Here is a 19908-nt window from a genome sequence, read left to right as displayed (position 1 = left end):
CATCTGCTTTAGGACTCCAATACCCCCCCCCCCCTCCTCACACATAAATATAATTAGACCCCAATAAGCGGCCCTGCATCAGGATTTCTATATCCCCCCCCCCCCATCAACACACTTAATTAACGATCCCAACATACGTCCATGTTTCAAGACTTCCTACCTCTCATCCACAAATACATACAATTAACGACTCTAAAGACGGCATTGTTTCAGGAGTTCTACCCCCCATCCACACACTCAATTAACGACTGTAACAAACGGCCTTGCATCAAGACTTCCTACCTCCCATCCACACATACGACTAACAAACGGCCTTGTTTCAGGAGTTCTATACCTCCCCCCTCCCCCACACACCATCATTAATGACACCACACATTTGACCTTACATCAGGGCTTCTATTTACCCCCCCCCCCCCCACCGCCATTAATAACACCCAACAATTGACCTTACATCAGGACGTCTATCCCCCCCACCAGCCCCCCCCCACACACACCGCCATTAATGACTCCCCACAATTGACCTTACATCAGGACGTCTATCCCCCCCACCAGCCCCCCCCCCCCACACACACCGCCATTAATAACACCCAACAATTGACCGTACATCAGGACGTCTATCCCCCCCCACCAGCCCCCCCCACACACACCGCCATTAATAACACCCAACAATTGACCTTACATCAGGACGTCTATCCCCCCCCCCACCAGCCCCCCCCCCCCACACACACACCGCCATTAATGACTCCCCACAATTGACCTTACATCAGGACGTCTATCCCCCCCACCAGCCCCCCCCCCCCCACACACACCGCCATTAATAACACCCAACAATTGACCGTACATCAGGACGTCTATCCCCCCCCACCAGCCCCCCCCCACACACACCGCCATTAATAACACCCAACAATTGACCTTACATCAGGACGTCTATCCCCCCCCACCAGCCCCCCCCCCACACATACACCGCCATTAATGACTCCCCACAATTGACCTTACATCAGGACGTCTATCCCCCCACCAGCCCCCCCCCCACACACACCGCCATTAATAACACCCAACAATTGACCGTACATCAGGACGTCTATCCCCCCCCACCAGCCCCCCCACACACACCGCCATTAATAACACCCAACAATTGACCGTACATCAGGACGTCTATCCCCCCCCCCACCAGCCCCCCCCCCCCCACACACCGCCATTAATAACACCCAACAATTGACCTTGCATCAGGACTTCTATCCCCCCCCCCCCACCCACACACAATTAAGACCCACCAACCAGCGTCCCCTCACAGCTGTACATCCACCCAGCAGACGAGAGAAGAAGTGCTTGGAGCAAGGCTTGCAATTCTCGGCCAAGCTTTGTCCTAGATCAGCTTCGATCGCCGACCGCTGGACCCCATTCATCCTGGCCCCACAGTAAGACAGGCTAAGCAGATTTGTCCCTGTTTTTTTTTTTAACGGCCCGTGTCACACTTACAGGGGGGACATCAGAACAAACACAGAGGCGGGTTGTTCCAGAACCTTCTGCCAGAATAGCTCGCATCTAATTTTATTTTGGTTGGGGGGGGGGGGGGAGGGGTATCAGAGGTGGGTGGGGGTGTCTTTGTTTTGGTACCCACAAGTATAAAAAATAACATTATTTAAAAAATCAAGAAATAGATACTTATTAAAACAATATATATATATATATATATATATATATATATATATATATATATATATATATATATATAATAGATTTATAATTATAGTTGCTCAGTACGTATCTAATAATGTAAAGTTACTCTATGGTAGTTCTTTCAAAATAACAAATTGCTGGTGTTGCCAAATACTCTTCGTCGTTGCGAAACACTTTTTAAAATTCGTTTCTATTGACATTTGTTAGAGCGATGCCATTGTTATGTTGGTATCAGGGGAAATACTGCTATAAAATATTTAAATTGACAAAATCTATTCAGTTCACTTCTTTAAGTTTTGTGGCGTTGACAGCGGCTCCCCAGGCAGGGGGAGAGGTCACCCCACCCCCCAGCCAATCCCAGGGGGTTCCTAAAGATATTACCACCTAGAGAGACACGTCTCATTTGCATCTTGCGATTGAAAAATTGGAAGACACAACCTTAAAAAATTACGATTTCGAAAGTTGTGAATTAAACTTGAAAGGAATTTTAAATCGAATGTGATTTCATGACTTGAAGCGAATGTGGTTTGATTAGGTAAAGCGGATGTGATTTAATAATGAGAGCAAACGGCTTAGAGCACCAATTGAAACACAAGAGGATAAATTGTTATGCAAATTTATGCATGACATTTTTTTATTCAGGGCCTGTTTAAGGGGATGCGATGGTACTGTGTAAACAGTGGGGCTTCTACTGTCTCATCAGACGATCAGTGTAGACAGACAGTTATAGTATAGACAGAAAGTCATAGTATAGACAGAAAGTCATAGTATAGACAGACAATTGCAGTGTAGACAGTCTCGATATAGACAGGCAATCACAGTATAGGCAGACATCAGAAAATCACTTTCTGACAGACAGTCACTGCGTGGACAGACAATTACAGTATAGACAGACAATCACAGTATAGACAGACAGTCACAGTATAGACAGACAGTCACAGTATAGACAGACAGTCACAGTATAGACAGACAGTCACAGTATAGACAGACAATCACAGTATAGACAGACAATCACAGTATAGACAGACAGTCACAGTATAGACAGACAATTACAATATAGACAGACAGTCACAGTATAGACAGACAATTACAATATAGACAGACAATCACAGTATAGACAGACAATTACAATATAGACAGACAGTCACAGTATAGACAGACAATCACAGTATAGACAGACAGTCACAGTATAGACAGACAGTCACAGTATAGACAGACAATTACAATATAGACAGACAGTCACAGTATAGACAGACAATTACAATATAGACAGACAATCACAGTATAGACAGACAATCACAGTATAGACAGACAATTACAATATAGACAGACAGTCACAGTATTAGACAGAAAATCACAATATACAGACAATTGCAGTATAGACAGACAATCGCAGTGTAGACAGACATGAGACAATCACTTTCTGAGAGACAGTCACTTTGCAGACAATCCCTATTAGACAGACAATCGCAGTGTAGACAGACAACCCCAGAAAAGACAACTAGCTCTAGACTAGCCAGACGATCACCGTCTACCATCTGACGAGAGTCAAGTCACCTGACGACAACAGAGATAGCCAGACTGTCGTGATAAGACAATTGAAAGACTTAGCGCTGTTTCAGCTGGCTGCCTGATGCTATCTACACACGTGACCTAGTGGACGTCAGTGGACAACGTTGTTTTAGTGGACGTTAGTGGACAACGTTGTTTTAGTGGACGTTAGTGGACAACGTTGTTTTAGTGGACGTGAGTGGACAGCGTTGACCTAGTGGACGTGAGTGGACAACGTTGTTTTAGTGGACGTGAGTGGACAGCGTTGACCTACTGGACGTTAGTGGACAACGTTGTATTAATGGACGTTAGTGGACAACGTTGTTTTAGTGGACGTGAGTGGACAGCGTTGACCTAGTGGACGTGAGTGGACAACGTTGTTTTAGTGGACGTTAGTGGACAACGTTGTTTTAGTGGACGTGAGTGGACAGCGTTGACCTAGTGGACGTTAGTGGACAACGTTGTTTTAGTGGACGTGAGTGGACAGCGTTGACCTAGTGGACGTGAGTGGACAACGTTGTTTTAGTGGACGTGAGTGGACAGCGTTGACCTAGTGGACGTTAGTGGACAACGTTGTATTAGTGGACGTTAGTGGACAACGTTGTTTTAGTGGACGTGAGTGGACAGCGTTGACCTAGTGGACGTGAGTGGACAACGTTGTTTTAGTGGACGTTAGTGGACAACGTTGTTTTAGTGGACGTGAGTGGACAGCGTTGACCTAGTGGACGTTAGTGGACAACGTTGTTTTAGTGGACGTGAGTGGACAGCGTTGACCTAGTGGACGTTAGTGGACAACGTTGTTTTAGTGGACGTGAGTGGACAGCGTTGACCTAGTGGACGTTAGTGGACAACGTTGTTTTAGTGGACGTTAGTGGACAACGTTGTTTTAGTGGACGTGAGTGGACAGCGTTGACCTAGTGGACGTGAGTGGACAACGTTGTTTTAGTGGACGTTAGTGGACAACGTTGTTTTAGTGGACGTGAGTGGACAGCGTTGACCTAGTGGACGTTAGTGGACAACGTTGTTTTAGTGGACGTTAGTGGACAACGTTGTTTTAGTGGACGTGAGTGGACAGCGTTGACCTAGTGGACGTGAGTGGACAACGTTGTTTTAGTGGACGTGAGTGGACAGCGTTGACCTAGTGGACGTGAGTGGACAACGTTGTTTTAGTGGACGTGAGTGGACGGCGTTGACCTAGTGGACGTTAGTGGACAACGTTGTTTTAGTGGACGTGAGTGGACAGCGTTGACCTAGTGGACGTTAGTGGACAACGTTGTTTTAGTGGACGTGAGTGGACAACGTTGTTTTAGTGGACGTGAGTGGACAGCGTTGACCTAGTGGACGTGAGTGGACAACGTTGTTTTAGTGGACGTTAGTGGACAACGTTGTTTTAGTGGACGTGAGTGGACAGCGTTGACCTAGTGGACGTTAGTGGACAACGTTGTTTTAGTGGACGTTAGTGGACAACGTTGTTTTAGTGGACGTGAGTGGACAGCGTTGACCTAGTGGACGTGAGTGGACAACGTTGTTTTAGTGGACGTGAGTGGACAGCGTTGACCTAGTGGACGTGAGTGGACAACGTTGTTTTAGTGGACGTGAGTGGACGGCGTTGACCTAGTGGACGTTAGTGGACAACGTTGTTTTAGTGGACGTGAGTGGACAGCGTTGACCTAGTGGACGTTAGTGGACAACGTTGTTTTAGTGGACGTGAGTGGACAGCGTTGACCTAGTGGACGTTAGTGGACAACGTTGTTTTAGTGGACGTGAGTGGACAACGTTGTTTTAGTGGACGTGAGTGGACAGCGTTGACCTAGTGGACGTGAGTGGACAACGTTGTTTTAGTGGACGTGAGTGGACAGCGTTGACCTAGTGGACGTGAGTGGACAACGTTGTTTTAGTGGACGTGAGTGGACAGCGTTGACCTAGTGGACGTGAGTGGACAACGTTGTTTTAGTGGACGTGAGTGGACAGCGTTGACCTAGTGGACGTGAGTGTACAGCGTTGACCTAGTGACGTGAGTGGACAGCGTTGACCTAGTGGATGTGAGTGGACAGCGTTGACCTAGTGACGTTAGTGGACAACGTTGTTTTAGTGGACGTGAGTGGACAGCGTTGACCTAGTGGACGTTAGTGGACAACGTTGTTTTAGTGGACGTTAGTGGACAACGTTGTTTTAGTGGACGTGAGTGGACAGCGTTGACCTAGTGGACGTGAGTGGACAACGTTGTTTTAGTGGACGTGAGTGGACAGCGTTGACCTAGTGGACGTGAGTGGACAGCGTTGACCTAGTGGACTTGAGTGGACAGCGTTGACCTAGTGGACGTGAGTGGACAGCGTTGACCTAGTGGCGTGAGTGGACAACGTTGTTTTAGTGGACGTGAGTGGACAGCGTTGACCTAGTGGACGTGAGTGGACAACGTTGTTTTAGTGGACGTGAGTGGACAGCGTTGACCTAGTGGACGTGAGTGGACAACGTTGTTTTAGTGGACGTGAGTGGACAGCGTTGACCTAGTGGACGTGAGTGGACAACGTTGTTTTAGTGGACGTGAGTGGACAGCGTTGACCTAGTGGACGTGAGTGGACAGCGTTGACCTAGTGACGTGAGTGGACAGCGTTGACCTAGTGGATGTGAGTGGACAGCGTTGACCTAGTGACGTTAGTGGACAACGTTGTTTTAGTGGACGTTAGTGGACAACGTTGTTTTAGTGGACGTGAGTGGACAGCGTTGACCTAGTGGACGTGAGTGGACAACGTTGTTTTAGTGGACGTGAGTGGACAGCGTTGACCTAGTGGACGTTAGTGGACAACGTTGTTTAAGTGGACGTTAGTGGACAACGTTGTTTTAGTGGACGTGAGTGGACAACGTTGTTTTAGTGGACGTGAGTGGACAGCGTTGACCTAGTGGACGTGAGTGGACAACGTTGTTTTAGTGGACGTGAGTGAACAGCGTTGACCTAGTGGACGTGAGTGGACAGCGTTGACCTAGTGGACGTGAGTGGACAACGTTGTTTTAGTGGACGTGAGTGGACAGCGTTGACCTAGTGGACGTGAGTGGACAACGTTGTTTTAGTGGACGTGAGTGAACAGCGTTGACCTAGTGGACGTGAGTGGACAGCGTTGACCTAGTAAACGTGAGTGGACGTCAGTGGACAGTGTTGACCTAGTGGACGTGAGTGGACAGCGTTGACCTAGTGACGTGAGTGGACAGCGTTGACCTAGTGGATGTGAGTGGACAGCGTTGAACTAGTGGATGTGAGTTGATAGCGTATACCTTGTGTTGGTACATACGCCGTTCATTGACGTTGTTTACATTCCGAAGTTGGCCAGAACAAATATCTGATGAAGCTGCCACTTTAAACCGGATCCTTTTATCTGAGGACACACGTCTAACATTGAGGGCGGTGATGGGTAGCCTGGGGCTGTGGAGTCGCGTTTAACTCTACACACATGCGGCTCTTTTCATTAGGTTTTAGAACTTGTTACTAAATAATTATGGGAAATACTTTTACATGCAACCGTTAGTGTTAGTTATGTTGTTGTGTAGTCTTCGATGTCTTATCAATATTCGGTCATCGATATGTGATCGGTGTTAGGTCATTGGTAGCTGATCACAGTTAGGTCATCGATATTTAATCAGTGTTAGGTCATCGATATTCTAATCTATATTCGGCTATCGTTATCTGATCAGTGTTAGGTCATCGATGTCTGATCATTGTCAGGTCATCGATATCTGATCACTGATCACTATCATTGATAGCTGATCACTGTCAGGTAATTGATAGCTGATCACTGATCACTATCATTGATAGCTGATCACTACCTCCCCCTCAACTACTTGTAAGACACAGCACTGTTTAAAATCAACAGGAACAAATAGAGATAGATGGATTGATAATCAATAGAAAGATAATTAGATGGTCTGATGGGTGTGTTCGTGAGATGGGTCAGATCAGTGTTCAATACAGGGGGGAGTGGGAATGGGAGGGGATGAAGGGAAGTGGGGGAGGGAATTGGAGGGAGGGAGAGATATGCTTCTTGGCTTATGTAAGTATGTTGAGTGTAGAAAACAAAACTTGCTGACATATTGTAAATCCTCATCAACTTTGACTCAATGCTTATAACCTTGTACATACACTAAAACTGAATGGGTGCAACTATATTTGTGGTGATGTGTTCGTGGTAGTAGAAAGTGATGCGCTAAATGCGAGCAACATGGATGAAGATTATGTTTGAATATGGGAGTGTTGTGTTCTAGTTCGTCTAATTGTGTGTGTGTGTGTGTGTGTTTGAGTGTGTAGGTTTGAGTGAATGACGTTTAGATTAGTTTTTGTAATAATGTTAGATAGAGCGTGCTTGTGTGTTAGATTGTGAGTGCCTGTGTGAGTGCGTTTATGTGAGGTGTGTGTGTGTGTGTGTATAAGTTCGGGTATGAGTGTACATGTATGTGTGATAATGTGTAAAAAGAGTGTAGAAGTGTGTATTTTTAAATTTTTTAAAAATATGTGTGTGATTATGTGTGTGTATGTGAATGGGTGTGTGAGTGGGTCTAAGTATGTGGGAGTGTGTGCGACTTAAATGAAGGTGTGTGTGTGCGGGGGTGGTGTTTGATTGGGACGTGCAACAGAGCATGCAATCCCTGAAGGTTTGCCACAATTTGAACTTTTTAATGACAGTAATGAAAGTTTCTTTTAAAAAAAACATAATTAATTTAATTCCTACTTGATTAATAATCACAGTGAATCATCTTATAAAATTTAATCTCTTCCCTTCATTTAAGTAATTTAAAACCACCACTAAAAAACAAAAACTATTTTAAGAAAATAATTTAAAGTAGTAGTTAATTGAGTAAGGGTAGTTTAATTACCAAATTAATTATCAAATCCAATCATGATATCATCCTAATTAAATCCCCACTGATGAAGCCAAACCTAAAAAAATCAATTTTTCAATGATATCAAGCTATAATTATTGTTGGTGAAACGAAGTTTAAAAAAAACCCGGATTAAATGTCAGAGTATCACGCACTGGGGTGGTGTAGGGGTGGTGGTGGTGGGGGTGGGGGTGATAACATTTACTTGCCACGTGAGGGTGGGAGGGGATTAATTAAGGATTGTGAGGTGGCATACGCTTTGATAAAACTAATTAGAAGCATTTAATTTTGTCGGCGGTATATATTGAAGTGTGAGGGGTACAAGTTAAATATGACACAAGACAGGGAGGTGGGGTAAAGGCTGTGGGTTATGGAGACCCCTAACGCGTCTGACCCCCTTACCGTTGTATCCAGGTCACAAAGGCTTGTCTGACGACGACCCCTATCTGACCCCCTATTGCAAAGGTTTCAGATCACAAAGGTTTCTCTGGGCGGGGGATGGCGAAATGTCTTCTGTCCACCGCTGACCTCTCGCGAGAAGACAGGCGAAGGAGCGGAAAATGAGAATGTAGCCATGTAGCAGTGTAGCATTCCATTCGTACTTCTCATCACATGTACTTGGTAGCCAGTAAGTCACGTGACTACATTAGTGCTACTACCCCATAGCTTACACCCTCTACAACTTTAACATTGGGAGCATTGCTCAGGTAGAGGTCAAGTTAGGCTTTCGTCTATAAAGGGTTAAAGTAATGTGTGCTGCAGTAAGTCTTGTCTAGTCTATACAGGGTTAAAATAGTGTGTATTTGGTTAACGTTTGATTGGGATAGGGATAGAGCATATTTTGGGATAGGGAAAGAATATCCGATACATTGTGATTGGAAACCTTGCGAATAACAATTTAAATTGGGCCGCTGGAAACATCGCGTTCTTTTGATCTTGTTAATCGCCCATTTAAAGCAATGTTCAACATTGTGTTTGAAGTCTGCTTCTCTAGGTCTGCTATGTAGCGTTAGTTTACTGAGTATGTTCTCACGTCTGCCTGCAACCCTCTCGTCTGCTGTCTTGATGTCGCTGCAGAATTGGAGCGGCTCGCATCTTAACTCGAGCAGCCCACAGCGAGCAAACATAACTCCGGCGTTAAAATAAAATCTCATGTTCATTGATTATTTAATTAAATTCTGTCTGGGAGGAACCAAGAAATTCAAGACGAGGTGAGAATTTTAATGAAGTCAGCAAAATTAATTGCTCAGATTCCAATTTGTACTTTTGATGATTTTGAAGAAAAAAATCAATTTTCAAGGTTGCTGATTTAAGACTCACATTACGATCTGCTCGAAAAATGTAGGTTTAATTTAAAGTATGTTCGGTTTTAAAAGGGGGAAAATGTTTTTTTCTTTGCTATGTCTGCTATTGTTGTTTTAAGATTTTAATTAGGTTGGATTTCGCCTATATTTAGTTGCTGGATTTTCCAGAATGATTTGTCTAAGCTGGACAAGATGAGTTGGACAAAGTACTGCTTGTAAGACAAGACTAAACAAGATTAGTGTAGTGACGTAGTTTTTGTGTAATGTGTGAGTAGACGTGTGAAATGCTGGACAACCTTGAACCCGCGTCCCACCAAAAAAGTCTAGGCCCAGGAGTGTTCACTTTTGGCCCATCCACCAACTTAATTTTGTATGCAGTTTACTCATTTGGTATAATATGTGATTTGGTTTAATATGTGGCCCACCGATTTAATTTATTCCGTGGCCCACCAACATAATTTATTCCGTGGCTCACCAATTTGGTTTATTCAGTAGCGCACCAATTTGGTTTTGTATGTGGCCCACCGATTCTGTTTATCCCGTGGCCCACCGATTCTGTTTATCCCGTGGCCCACTTTCCCCTTTCCCCCAGACCAACCAAATTTATCTCAACAAAACAAATTTATCTCAACAAAACAAATTATTTATACACCGGTCGAACATTTCTTAACATCCGATGACGTCATTTGTTAATAATTAAAATTTTAAAAGTCGCCTTTCTTAATGATGTGCCGTAACATGTTAATTTATTTTTGTTTAATTTAGTTTTTGTCGATTCATTATTTTTATTTTTCTTCCGTTTAATATTCTCATGTCATTATTTCAAAACTTCCCGCTGTTTTTTTAATTTGCCGAGTAGACCCATTATTCGAGGCCTCATTTATCGCTGTCTTGAGAGGAACTCATTTGCTTCGTCATTCATTATTTCACAGTTTACCTTTTGAATGTCTTGTTGAAATTTGTTTTCTTTTATTTATAATGAGGATTGACTCCTTGGCATGGTGTGGCGGAGTCAGGTTAGGTTGAGGAGTCATCATGACTCCAGCTTCTTTTTTTGTAAACTCTCTCTGCTTGGACATTTATCTTTAGTCACAAAGACATTTGATATTTATATTGAGTTACAAGAGTCATTTAAAATGTTTGTATAGAGTCACAAAGGCCATTTTAAAATTTACATTGACCCACAAGAGTCAGCAACATTTATATTGAGTCATAGAGTCAGTTGATATTTATATCGAGTCATAGAGTCAGTTGATATTTATATCGAGTCATAGAGTCAGTTGATATTTATATCGAGTCATAGAGTCAGTTGATATTTATATTGAGTCACAGAGTCAGTTGATATTTATATTGAGTCACAGAGTCAGTTGATATTTATATTGAGCCACAAGTGTCAGTTACAAGTCGTGAGTCACAAGAGTCATTTAAAAATTATCTTGCGTCACCAGAGTCAGTAACATTTATCTTACCCCTTGTTCTTATATTACAGACCTGACTCCGCCTCCTGTAGTAACCGGACATTTCTTTTCACGGCATGATATCTAGTTATACGATACCAAAATCACGATACTGGATCCACGAAATCCGCTAAACGATACACACTCGCACCACGATATCGGACCTACGATACTAACCCCACGCTATTGGCCCCACGAAATCCACCCAGCGATACTGGCATCACGATACTGAAACTTAATATCGGCTAACACATCTACAACTTACAACAACTGTTCCCCCGCCCCCCCCCCCCCCCTCCTATGTTTCAGTGTCTGGAAGAAAAACAACCCAACCACCTAAGATTAATAGTTCCCCTACTTCTCCTAAAATGTGGCACAAATTAAATTTACAATCCCGCACACACTGACATTAATCAGCACAAATTGGACCAAGAAAATAAAAGGAACCGACAAGTCTCGTCGAAATGTCTTCGCTATATCCTCATTAATGGCGGGGAATGAGAAACCCCCACAACAAAAATCCATTTCTTCTCATCCTTATCTATTGCATTTCTTTATCTGGATATACACCTATAATAAAAATAGACTTCTTAGATTACATTCCAAATGAGTTTAAACCAATCAGAAAGTTTATTTAAGCAATGAACACTCCCCTAGTGACGTAAATTTCCGGGAGAGAAAAGGTGGATGTGAAAAGGAGGGAGCGAATTTTTCTCGAGCTTCGCTAGTTGTTAGGACGTCAAATACTGTAAGACAAATTAGATGTGGATCGGGATGTAAGATAATTCCGGTAGACGGAAAATGAGGAGGAACAGAGTCATATATCTGGGTGTCAGTTAATCTAGCGGAACCTCGAATAGCCCCAAATATCGAACTCAAGGATACGAGCTCAATGATACAGCGACGAATGTTTCACGATTTTTCTGTTTTGTTTTTTAATGATGTTAACAAATGTATTTTGTATGTCGGTTTCTCAATTTTGTTTCGTAGAAAAGGGCAGCGTTAAAATTTCATGAAGGTTTTTGAAGATTGAGGATAGTTTAGGGAGTTGGGGTAACAATAGAGTGAATGGGAGTTTCTAGGAGTCGATTTCGTTAAATGAATGTGCGGGTGTGTGGGGATGTGTGGACGATGATGTATTAGTGGGATAGATTTCTTCTGAGATATTTTGTATGAGATATTTTTTGTCTGAGATATTTTGTCCTGTGACATTTTGCCCTCAGATGTTTTATCATATTACACTGTAGTAATGGTTAAAATCTTGTGTGGCGATAGTTATCGTGGTGTAGGGTTAGGGATGTTGTGGTTGTGTGAGGTGGAGAATGTTGTGGTTGTGAGTGTTAGGGGATCTTGTGGTTGTGTGTTGTGGAGGATGTTGTGGTTGTGTGTGGTGTAGGATGTTGTGGTTGTGTGTTGTGGAGGATGTTGTGGTTGTGTGTGGTGGAGGATGTTGTGGTTGTGTGTGGTGTAGGATGTTGTGGTTGTGTGTTGTGGAGGATGTTGTGGTTGTGTGTGGTGGAGGATGTTGTGGTTGTGTGTGGTGGAGGATGTTGTGGTTGTGTGTGGTGGAGGATGTTGTGGTTGTGTGTGTTTTAGTTGTGTGTAGTGCAGAATGTTTTAGTTGTGTGTGGTGGAAGATGTTCTGGTTGTGTGTGGTGGAAGATGTTGTGGTTGTGTGTGGTGGAGGATGTTGTGGTTGTGTGTGGTGGAGGATGTTGTGGTTGTGTGTGGTGGAGGATGTTGTGGTTGTGTGTGGTGGAGGATGTTGTGGTTGTGTGTGGTGGAACATGTTGTGGTTGTGTGTGGTGGAGGATGTTGTGGTTGTGTGTGGTGGAACATGTTGTGGTTGTGTGTGGTGTAGGATGTTGTGGTTGTGTGTGGTGGAGGATGTTGTGGTTGTGTGTGGTGGAGGATGTTGTGGTTGTGTGTGGTGGAACATGTTGTGGTTGTGTGTGGTGGAGGATGTTGTGGTTGTGTGTGGTGGAGGATGTTGTGGTTGTGTGTGGTGGAACATGTTGTGGTTGTGTGTGGTGGAGGATGTTGTGGTTGTGTGTGGTGGAGGATGTTGTGGTTGTGTGTGGTGGAACATGTTGTGGTTGTGTGTGGTGGAGGATGACTGTGGAGGACTTATATTTAGATAGTGCAGCCCTTACATATACATATCTTCCCTTTCGTATTAAAAAAATTTACAGTCATTTCCAAATACATCAAGAATTAAAAAAAAAATTCAGAAATTTGTATGAAACGAACCGTAATGAAGCAATCTGTAGCAGTTCTCTCCCCTTGTCTCAAGCGCTTGTTAAGAGTTATAGAACTTTGGAAGATCTGGAGTGTCTTATCTTGTATTTCTAATCACCGGGAACATTCCCAATGTTCCCTATAAATAGTTCCCACAGCGACAGTTACTGGCCGCTGTGTCCACTGTAGTCTAATTAACTCACTGGCCAATCAATACCACAATGCCGTAGATTTGAACAACAAAGTAATTATTGTATACATAAATAAACATATGGCAGGACGTATTGTGAAGGTTAATAGCATTAGAGGTTAGTTATAAGACATATGTGACGTCTTTCTTCAACAAAAATATTACGCAAGTTTTTAGCGCAATTTCCATACGGACAATTGCGATTATTAACTCGTTATTTCTGTATGGATGGATGTGTGTCCGCAATGGATGGATATGTGTCCGCAGCTTTAAGTCGTATCTCCTCCTTAACGAAGCAATATCGAGGACTAGTTCCAAAAGCAAATATGTTAAGCAAGTTCCGAGGATGATTGTGGGCCAAATAAATTCCCGGAATTCCTTCCTGGATTTCCCGGAAAAGCCAAAAAACCTCGTTTTTTTGTGGATGGATGGATGTGTGTCCGCAGCTTTAAGTCGTATCTCCTCCTCAACGAAGCAATATCGAGGACTAGTTCCAAAAGCAAATATGTTAAGCAAGTTCCGAGGATGATTGTGGGCCAAAAAAAATCCCGGAATTCCTTCCTGGATTTCCCGGAAAAGCCAAAAAACCTCGAAAAAATGCAGTTTTTGGCCCATATCTCGGCAACCAGACCACTTAGCGACTTGAAACATTTACCAATCGATTTCTGCCATAATTTAGAACAATATTGCCGAAGAAAGTTTTCAAAAATATCCTTTCGTTCGGTCACACATTTTAAAATTACATAAACACCTACAAACCGATCGTTCTCCTAGCTTGAACGCACCCCAGCATTATACGTCAGAGCTATTTTTAGATAACATAAGGAAATTGCGCTTAAATTGTCACTAGACTTTTTAATTAACTTGTTTATTCGATAATAGCATCTAACATGTTTTCATAACATCATCATTATAAAATAATATGAGGATTGTATCCAGCTGCTATATCATACATTCAACCAGCATCAAGATTCTATCACCACCAAACGACATCTACTACCAACATACGACAACTGTCACTATCACTTGACATATATTATCAACATATGACATCTACCCCAATATACTGACAACTACACCACCAAATGACAACTACTACCAACATACGACAACCACCAATCAACACCTACCACCAACCCATAACATCCACACCATCACGTGACACCAACCAACCACTCTACCATCTCATGTACACACGACATTTGTGCAACATCTCAGATGCTGTAGCTCATGAAGAACTCACCAACACCATCAATATTCTAACATTACAAAGCTCTCTACAGTTTTTACAGTGGTGTTTTTTTGTGAGAAAAAAACGAACGAATAGGTTTTTGTAAAAAAATCACATTAGCGGATTTTGTAATAATTAAATAGCAGCATTTAATATTTCCATGTTATTAATTATTTATCGTGTTTTTTATCTATGTTTTTTATTAAAATCCTTGGGGATATTTTATTTTGTGATCTATTTGTGTCTGTCTATTACAAGCGCACATCGATTTACAAGCATTGTCTTCAACCAGCCTGAAAGCCATTGTTATCATCGTCCACAGAAAGCCCATATCCCATTGTAATCATTGTTTTAACAAGCCCATATCCCACAGTAATCATCGTCCCTGGAAAGCCCAGCCCATATCCCATTGTAAACAGCTACCCCAGCAAGCAAATATCCCACTGTAATAATTTTTTTTAACAATCCTACATCCCATTGTAATCATCGTCACCAGCAAGCCCATATCCCATTGTAATATTATAGTCCTTTTAAAAGCCCACATTCCTGTGTACACAAGCCCAACTCACACCAGACCACCCACACCAAATCCCATACACCAGACCACCCACACCAAATCCCATTTCCCCCACCAGATCCCATTACTCACACGACTGTTTAACGTCAATCTATGGCGCTCACGAGACTTAAGATAACATTGACACAAGCCCTCGTTTTTTACAGGTCCGTGTCATTACGTCACACGTGTGTGTCATGTCGAACAGCTCAATGAAATATAATCGATTCCGATCAAACTAGTGTTTGGGGACTTAGAACATGACAACTTTGAGACAAAAGAACATGACAAGACAGAAACAAACCGTCAATACAAAGAGAAATATTAGTAACTCAAGAGTTGTAACAAAAAGTTATTGATACAATTGAATTATTTGGAACTTTTACGTTAAGATATATATATATATATATATATATATATATATATATATATATATATATATATAAGAATAAAGTAGAATTCGGGATAATTATATTATAGATAATCTATTTATGAATTATAAAAATCAAACATGAAAAAGTACGAAAAGTAGAACGAAATTTAAGAGAATATTGAAATTAATTAGGCCTAAAGAGATTAAAATAAGTTTTAGTTTCATAGAGTGTCGATAAGATTCAACACACATTGTTGCAAGAGCGAGACGAATAATACAAGCGAACATAGCAGGGATGTTGTGACGCTGCTTGTGTTGTGTGGTTCTCGTCATTTAGTTCATGTCGAACTGCAGCAGCCGAATATTTCCATCTCGTTTCGGTGTTTACATCAACCGGGGGCTTCTGTTTACACGACTGTCTCTGTTAGCCTGTCTCGTCTCTTTGTTGTCCCAGCTATTTGCTCTCCCATTTCTCTGTCTGCTGCTGTCCCTCTGTATATATATATATATATATATATATATATATATATATATATATATATATATATATATATATATATATATATATATGTGTGTGTATGTATGTATATACATATATTATACAGAAGCAAGTCCGTACTATGAAGAGCATCCTCTCAGCACAAACACACGCAAACAACCTCCCCCCCCCAAGCCCTTCTCCGCAACAATCCCAACTTCTATATCTCCCCCCCCCCCCAAACCTTTATTTTATCTCATACAAAACATGTACATCAAAACATGTTTTATGGTTAAAATTGTCTGCAGAAAAACACACATGAAATTTCTGAAGCTCTTACATTTTCCGTTCCGCTTTTTTTATCTGTTGTGAGCCATCTAACGGGATGTAAAACATTAAAAGAACGGGAGGGAGGGGAAGGGTGTGTTGAGACTCGTTATAAGAAAAATGTCAAACAAAAGAAAAATGTTCAATGTGACAAAAAATATTTCTTTATATGTATGGGAGTATTTGTATACGTGGGTATCTGAGTTATGTTCGTATTGTGCGGACGATGTGTAGCCTACCAAACATAACTAGGATCTTGCATTGAGAGTTATGTTACGGACATAAATACACGAATGAGAAATTGAATTGATGTACATTGTTAATATGGGACGGGGTGGCCTAGCGGTGGAGAGCTGGACTGATAATCCGTAAGTCTCGATTCCGGGTTCAAGTCAGTAGAGCGTCCCTGAGTCCACCCAGCCCCGATGAGTACCTAACTCACGTTAGGGAAAGTAAAGGCGGCTGAGTATAGTGCTGACCACACTATCACTTCATATGCCGAGGTCACAGAAACAGGTGAACTCTACTTCACTTGCCCCATATACCGTCAGGGTTTGAAAGGGAACTTTACTTACATTGTTATTATAAAAAACATCTGTTCTTTACTAAGTACTAGAACACATATATGACAGTTACATTGTCATAGGTGATTGTAGTCAACAGTACCTTCACATTCATAAAGCTTTCTTACTTTCTCGTATACGTCATATAGAGGAAGTATTACAATCGTGCAAAAAATCGAAATAGATTTTTGACGTTTTACACCTGACTGAGTCAGGAAAATTTAGTTTTGCAACTTTGTCTGTCTGTAGATCTGTCTGTCTGTCTGTCTGTCGAAACGAAGTTTAATACTAATGTATAAATCTTATTCTCTCGATTCTTTCAAATTTTGAGTGATTTCCGGTTAACGGAAGTATGACTTTACGCTAATCCAAATTTCTAAAAAAAGATCACTTCTACCGGACCCATTTCTTTAAAACTTTTCACGTAGATCTAGACTCGATGGCAATGCATTTTGACGACATCACATTTTGCTGAATTAGATGTTTAATTAACATTTTAAAAATTAATCAATGTTTCCTTTATTAGGCACTAATTTTCCGCTCTGTTATAAACACATTGTTTACGTTCATTTGTTGCGCAATACTTTTTTTTTTCTATTAAAAATGTAATATACAAGAAAGTTAAAGGAAGATGACTCCCGCTTTATTACATGCTTTTATTTAACTCACTTCCTCGTCAGTATGTCGTCAGTCTAGATCGAAACGATCGAGCGAAAATTCGGACACTTCTAACTGACAGATTCGGTTCACAGTTGGCACGTGGGACAAGACATGAAGACAATGCAATCTGAAATTAAATTTGACTTAATTGGAAGCCTAATTAGTTTTTTATGAATTAATTAAAATTTTGACCAAATTAGTAGGCATTTCTATCCAACCACACCACACGCGTCATCACGTTCAATAGCGCGTCATCACGTTCAATAAGCTCGCAATGGTTTTTAGTCATGAAACTCTATTGTAAATAAAAACATGTAAAGTACTAAAAAATTTTTTTCATAAAAAACGTTTTAATAACAAGCTTTTATGTACTAATGCACTAAAAAGTAGAAAGTAAATTATAGACTACTATTTAAATAACTAGAAAGAAAAGCGTGGGTCTCTTCCTAAACATTATTAAAAGTATCCAATAGATACTAAAGTGACCCACGCTTTTCTTTTATAGTTATTTAAATAGTAGTCTATAATTTATTTTCTACTTTTTAGTGCCTTAGTACATAAAAGCTTGTTATTAAAACGTTTTTTATGAATTTTTTTTTTGATGAGCGTGTTTGGCATCTCGTTTCGTCATTGTGTTTACGTGGTCGTACCACATTTAATACTCGCGTAAACAGAGTGTTTAAAAACTGAACAAAGGCGATTGTGTTTGATTAATAATTGAAAAGCCTCGCCTCCTTTGATTCGTTTTTATGAATAGCTTGTTAACTTAATGTAGCGTGCTGATAATTTGAGATAAAATAAGCTGCGGTTTAGGTATTTTTTTGTGTAATTTAATAACGTCGTTTAGATTTCCATTTAAGGAAGAACAAGGTCGCTTTAATTTCCATTTTAGGAAGAACAAGGTCGCTTTAATTTCCATTCAACGCTCCTTGTTTAGACATTGCGTTTTAGCGACGATTTAATAGTATGATTAAATATTAAAATAAAAAATTACATCAAATAATATTTTATAAGCTTTTAATAGTTAGAAAAACTCTTTTGTTTATTTTTTACATTTTTGTATTACATTTTAAAAATTATCAGTTATCAATATCACATAAAATAAGAAAATTAAAAAAAATCAATTTCAGTCAAACGTAGGCTGCAACAGCATTTGATATTTAATTTATTTCCAGACAATGGTCCACGCGATCTATTGTTTATTCGGTCAACTGTCCAATTTGGGCAAACTCCATTCGGTAAAAGCCCCGGTACACATTTATATTAGTATGTATTTTAATTTCAAATTTTTGTACTAGTGGCTTATACCAACTCCTTCTATTTTGTCTACTTTCAGTTAATTTTGACCATTTCCAAATCCTTCGGGCAATCGGCAAGGGAAGCTTTGGAAAAGTGAGTACATTAGTCTACATGTGAGAGCTTTTTTGTCCAGGATTATCTCGAGTTTTTCCGTGATGTCTCGTGTCTCATATTGTCTCTTGGTGTCTCGTCAGTCTCGTGTATTCTCGTGTTGTCAAGTAGTCTCGTGATGTGTCGTTAGTCTCGTGTTTTCTCGTGATGTCTCGTGTATTCTTGTGTTGTCAAGTAGTCTCGTGATGTCTCGTATAGTCTCGTGTTATCTCGTGTAGTCTCGTGTAGCCTCGTGATGTCCCGTGTAGTCTCGTGATGTGCTAACTACCAACCACACCATGTTACGCATGTCCACATCTACCACGGACCAACTAACTGCAGCATCTGGTAGAGCGCAGGTCGTGAGAGGGGAAAGATAAGACTTACTGCCACTTTTGGTACCAAGTACAAAAAGGAAACAGACTAAAAAATGACGCATACGAAAATTTGGAAAAATGAGCGTTCATAAAGAGGGCGGGGGCATTGATAACGAGACTACTACACTATAGTTAGGTTAAAAAAATCGATGGGTTAAAAAAGTGATGTTCGCTGAGAGAGCCCGACAAGCCTTGTAGGGGAGAGTGTGATGGCTCAAGGGACACTGGTGGCTCATTAGAGCCTGCCAACCTAGGCGGCCCTCTTACATCACGGCTCCTGCTTGCTAAATGGATGCTTCAGTTCTGGTCAGATGCGTTTTCCTGGCTCCGACAACCGTTTCCTTCTTTTTGTCTGAGTGATAATTCGGTCCTTTGTAGCCAGGTTTTTATGCGTGTCAGTAGTTTAGCTTGTTGATATTTTACTGCTGAATATTTGCTCTTTGATGATATGTTATTAGTGAATATTTTAGGTTGGTGATATTTTACTGCTGAATATTTGGTCTTTGATGATATGTTATTAGTGAATATTTTAGGTTGGTGATATTTTATTAGGGAATATTTAGTCTGTTTCTTATATTTTATTTGTAAATATTTGGTCTGTTGTTCATAGTTTACTAGTTAACATTTGGTCTGTTTTTATTTATATTTTATTAGCGAATATTTTT

The 19908-nt window shown here is 41.1% G+C and overlaps 1 protein-coding gene across 2 annotated transcripts in view; it reads left to right on the top strand.

Moving 5' to 3' along the window:
- The window catches only part of LOC131946494 (serine/threonine-protein kinase 32A), an 84544-nt gene that overhangs the window by 27114 nt on the left and 37522 nt on the right, over positions 1 to 19908 (top strand). For both annotated transcript variants that reach the window (XM_059307297.1, XM_059307296.1), the window contains exon 3: positions 18814 to 18869. In XM_059307297.1, the coding sequence (XP_059163280.1) occupies positions 18814 to 18869 (56 nt within the window). The remainder of the gene's footprint in view (positions 1 to 18813; positions 18870 to 19908) is intronic.

Source organism: Physella acuta, unplaced genomic scaffold (genome assembly GCF_028476545.2).
Source record: "Physella acuta isolate Inbredline_101_S28 unplaced genomic scaffold, ASM2847654v3 ptg000562l, whole genome shotgun sequence".
Taxonomy (NCBI): domain Eukaryota; kingdom Metazoa; phylum Mollusca; class Gastropoda; family Physidae; genus Physella; species Physella acuta.
This window is presented reverse-complemented; position numbering and strand designations above follow the sequence as displayed.